We start from the raw sequence: 4,862 nt of genomic DNA on the forward strand, positions 1-4,862 counted from the left end.
AAACTTCGTTAGAAAATCAAACTCTCAATCTTATCTCGAAATTTTTCAAAGAAAATCTTCAACCGGCAAATATCGAAAATATCTCGCAGCGTCTATCTACTGCGGCACCAACCGAACAGCTACCGCAAGCTCAGTCTCGTATGCGATCGCGTTTCGATTTTACAAAACCACCACCACAGATTCCGAGCAGATTATCGTTACCACCTCCCAGTCTTGCTTCTTCACCGAATCAAAATTTGCGAAATAACGCGTCGTTTGATTTTCCTTCCGCGAATAATTTCACGAATGATGTTCGAAAACAGCTACCGTCGCGAAACACGCATTCGTTCCCGAATAATTTTCCGTATGGTTCAGGTGACGTTGCATCAAATTTCCAAACGCGAGAGCCACAACATCCAATGTGCGATAGGCGATTTGATAAACACCAAACTTCAGTCCCGTTTGACAAGAATCCACGAAATACTATGGATAACTTTGAAGCTTCGAGAGCGGAAGGACCTTTCCAACCGTATTTCGATGAGAATCCGTTACCGTCCTTACAGAATCTATCATTGAACCAGAATTACAATGCTAACAGATCTCAGCACTCAGGGAACTACAGTTTACCTCTCGACGAGCAGGTAATAGAAGAACAAGTTCGCGAGTCTGTAAGAAGTTCGATACAACAAAATCCACCTAACATTCCACCAAACGTGCCGTCGGATTGGTTGAACAACCTGCATGATTTCATAAAGGATACGATCAAGCAGTCTGTCAGAACCTACATCGACGAATGGAGCCTGCTATCGACGCCAAGAGGACCAAATCCTCATCCATCAGCAGCAATGAATGGACACGATCAAGCGGTCAACACATCAATGACGTTTCCACTCAATAGTAATCACCAACAGATGCCTGTTCCATCTTCACCCGCACCACAACAAATTCAGCACCCTCCGATGTCACATTACTACAATCATCTTAGAACCAAAATCGAGAAGTGGGGTATCCAGTTCAACGGGTATCTCCACCCACGCGCACTTTCGGCTTCCGAGTTCGTCAGACAGGTTACTATCTTGGCGAAAGCCAATCGAGTCAACGAAGAGGAGTTGTTGCAGCAAGCGTACTTATTTTTTGTAGGAGATGCTAGGAAATGGTACTTCACATACTGCGAAAATTTCCTTTCGTGGCAACACTTAATTCATCAGCTACTTACGGATTACGAAAACCCAAACAAGGATTCAGCAATCGAGGAGGAGATGCGAGAGCGCAAACAACGATCGAATGAACGTTTTAGCGTATATCTTGCGGAGATGGAAAGACTTTCGAAAAGCCTTTCATATCGGATGAACGAAAAGAGGAAACTTAAATTGATTTTCGATAACACTAAAATTTCATACCGTCGTAGACTAGCACTAACCCCGATATCGTCGCTTAAACAATTAGCAGATCATTGCTACATTTTCGATTCTCTAGAACCATCACTGTATTCCACTAATCAACAACGTCTTCATTCAAATGTACATCAAATTTCCCACGAGACCGAAGAAGATTTGGAACCAGATGACGATGAAGAAGAAGAAGTCAACGCAATATCTGGACGCATCAACAAGTTTCGTCAATCGAAATTTAGAAACAACTTTCAACCCAACCCGTCAGAAAAGAAAACTCCAGTAGAGCAACAGGAAACACAGGAATCTCCAGAATTAAAATGCTGGAATTGTGAAACAGTAGGACACATAGCCAAATTTTGTTTAGAACCGCGTAAAATTTACTGCTACGCGTGTGGCAAACCGAATTTTACGGCGCGAAATTGTCCCAAACAACACAAGAGTAGTTCCGATTCAAAAAACGAGTGAAAGGAGAAACCGATTGGAACCAGCTTTCTCCTAATGACGAAAATGACGAAGAGGTTCCCAATTACAACTATTTCAATCAAGTGTTTGTAGTTAATTTAAACTTGAACAAATGTCCGCATGTAGAAGTTGAAATTCTTGGTTCAAAAATAACAGGTTTACTTGACTCAGGTGCAAGTATTTCAGTAATTAACTCTTTAGATCTTCTCAGGCGATGGAATCTTACGATTCAGAATATCGGTATTAAAGCACAGACAGCCAGTGGCGAAAGATTAAAATGTTTAGGATTTGTTAACTTACCAGTAACTTTCGAGGGCAAGACAGTCGTTATTCCAACAGTAGTTATCCCGGATGTGGCCAAACAACTCATCTGTGGCTATGATTTCTGGCGAGCGTTCGACATTAGACCAATGATGAGCAGCGGAGCAGCCGTAACCCTCACCGAGTCATCATTTAACCAGCAGCAGCAATCGTTCCAGGATCCGAAAAGCCTCAACATGATGTGTTTCAGCCTATCCCTCGACGAAAACCACTTGGGATTAAAAACACAGCCAATCGAGGACGAAAGTTTGAACATTCCGTCACTAGAAGAACCTGAAAATAACGAAATTGGATTAGATTCACTCGAAACAGAGCACCAGTTAAGCGAAAATCAGAAGAACGATCTGTTGGAGATCATCAAAGGTTTCCCGAGGTCATACGATGGAAAAATCGGAAGGACTCATTTGATCCGTCACAAAATCGAGATCCTGCCAGACACCAAACCTAAGAAGATCCCAAACTACAAATATTCTCCTAAAGTCGAAAAGGAAGTGGACAAAGAAATCGAAAGATTGTTGACCATGGATGCGATTGAAGAATGCAGCAGTGAGTTCGTCAACCCTCTTCTTCCGGTCAAAAAGCCGAACGGCAATTGGAGGCTATGTCTGGACGCTAGACGACTCAATCAGATGACCAAACGCGACGAATACCCTTTCCCAAACATGACCAACATTTTAGAGCGCTTGGAAAAGGCAAAGTACTTCACGATCATTGATCTGAAGGACGCCTATCATCAAGTTGTTCTGGATCCTGATTCTCGAGACTTCACAGCTTTCAGGACTCCTAGAGGCCTCTGGAGGTACAAAACTATGCCTTTCGGATTGTTAAACAGCGGAGCCACTCTTTGTAGATTAATGTCCAGAGTTCTAAAGTTTGATTTACAACCCAAAGTATTTGTTTACTTGGACGATGTAATCGTCACATCAGGAGATTTTGAGGAACATTTGCGTTTACTTAAAGTCGTTGCACAACGATTACGTGAGGCTAATCTTACGATTAGCATCGAGAAGTCGAAATTTTGCCAAAAATCCGTAAAATACTTGGGTCACATTTTGAGCGAAGAAGGTATTGCACCGGATAGCGCCAAAATCGAACCAATTTTAAACTACCCGGCTCCTAAAAATATTAAGGAGATCCGCAGACTGTTAGGTCTTGCTGGATTCTACCAGCGATATATTCGAAATTACAGCCAAACAGTTACTCCGATATCAGATCTTTTGAGGAAAAATCAAGGCAAATTTCGGTGGACAGAAGCTGCAGATAATGCACTCCGGAATCTTAAATCCGCGCTGACATCACCACCCATTCTTTCTAACCCAGATTTTTCCCTTCCATTCGCAATCGAAACGGATAGTTCAGACTTGGCCGTAGGTGCCGTCTTGACACAAAATTTTAATGGCGAGAGGAAATGCATTGCATTTTTCTCTAAGAAACTTTCCGCCACCCAGAAACGATACAGTGCGACTGAGCGGGAATGAGCTATCGAAAATTTCAGACACTTCGTGGAAGCAACCCGTTTCACTGTTATCACTGACGCGATGAGTTTGACCTTTCTTAAGTCGATGTCCATTGACAGCAAAAGTCCGAGAATTGCACGGTGGGCACTAAAGATTCAAGGGTACGATATTGACTTCAAGTACACCAAGGGTAAAGACAACGTAAGTGCAGATGCACTTTCAAGAGCAGTTTGCATGATCAAAACATCGTTAACAGATGCAGCTTATGATAACTTAAAAGAGCTTATTACAAAATTTCCCGAAAAATACAAAGATCACAAAGTCGTCGATGATCGAATCTATAAGTTTGTCACGAATGCAGGACGTCCAGATGATCCTACATTTCGCTGGAAATATGTTCCCAGAAGCGCTGAAAGAACTACACTCATTCACAAAGCACACGATCCTGCACACCTAGGTTTTGAAAAAACATTACAGGCACTGAAGGAGAAGTTTCATTGGCCGAGGATTAGCGCTGACGTGATGCGATTTTGCAAGGCATGCATAATTTGCAAACAGTCGAAAACAGACAACACTAATCCCAATCCTCCTTGCGGTAAACAAAAACTATGCGATCGTCCCTGGGAGATGATATCAGTTGACTTCCTTGGACCATTTACTCGGTCCAAAGCCGGAAACGCTTGGGTATTGGTAGTGACTGATATCTTCTCGAAATTCACCATGATTCAAGTCATGCGAGAAGCAAAAACTACACCTGTTATTACGTTTCTAGAAAACAATGTTTTCCTTCTTTTTGGGGTACCAGCTGTGTTGATTTCCGATAATGGTCCGCAGTTTAGAGCAAAACAGTTTGATCAGTTTCTAGCAAACTATAACGTTCAGCACTGGAAACTAGCCGCGTATCACCCAGCTCCAAATCCTACGGAAAGAGCTAACAGGGTAATTACGGCAGCAATAAGAGCATCACTCAACGGAAAAGATCAAAAAGATTGGGACAAAGGCATTCAGCATATTGCATGTGCAATACGAAATGCAGTTCATAGTTCGACGGGATACACTCCATATTTTACGAATTTCGGCAAAAACATGATCAGTTCCGGCGACGAGTACACTCGCATCAGAGAAGCGAATGCAAATCTGGATTATTTCGAGCCTCCTAATCTGGCAAAAGATTTAAAACACCTCTATGAAGCAGTTCGGATCAATCTAAAACGCGCTTACGACAAGTATTCAGCCAGCTACAATACGC

General features: G+C 42.4%; 1 protein-coding gene across 1 annotated transcript; it reads left to right on the forward strand.

Annotated features, from left to right (window-relative positions):
• The first annotated feature begins 464 nt into the window (after positions 1 to 464).
• LOC129742362 (uncharacterized) lies at positions 465 to 3,634 on the forward strand. Its single transcript, XM_055734254.1, has 2 exons — positions 465 to 1,812; positions 2,139 to 3,634. Exons 1-2 carry the CDS (start codon positions 465 to 467, stop codon positions 3,632 to 3,634), a joined length of 2,844 nt encoding a protein of 947 aa, XP_055590229.1.
• Positions 3,635 to 4,862: the final 1,228 nt, after the last annotated feature.

This window comes from Uranotaenia lowii, chromosome 2 (genome assembly GCF_029784155.1).
Source record: "Uranotaenia lowii strain MFRU-FL chromosome 2, ASM2978415v1, whole genome shotgun sequence".
Taxonomy (NCBI): Eukaryota; Metazoa; Arthropoda; class Insecta; order Diptera; family Culicidae; genus Uranotaenia; species Uranotaenia lowii.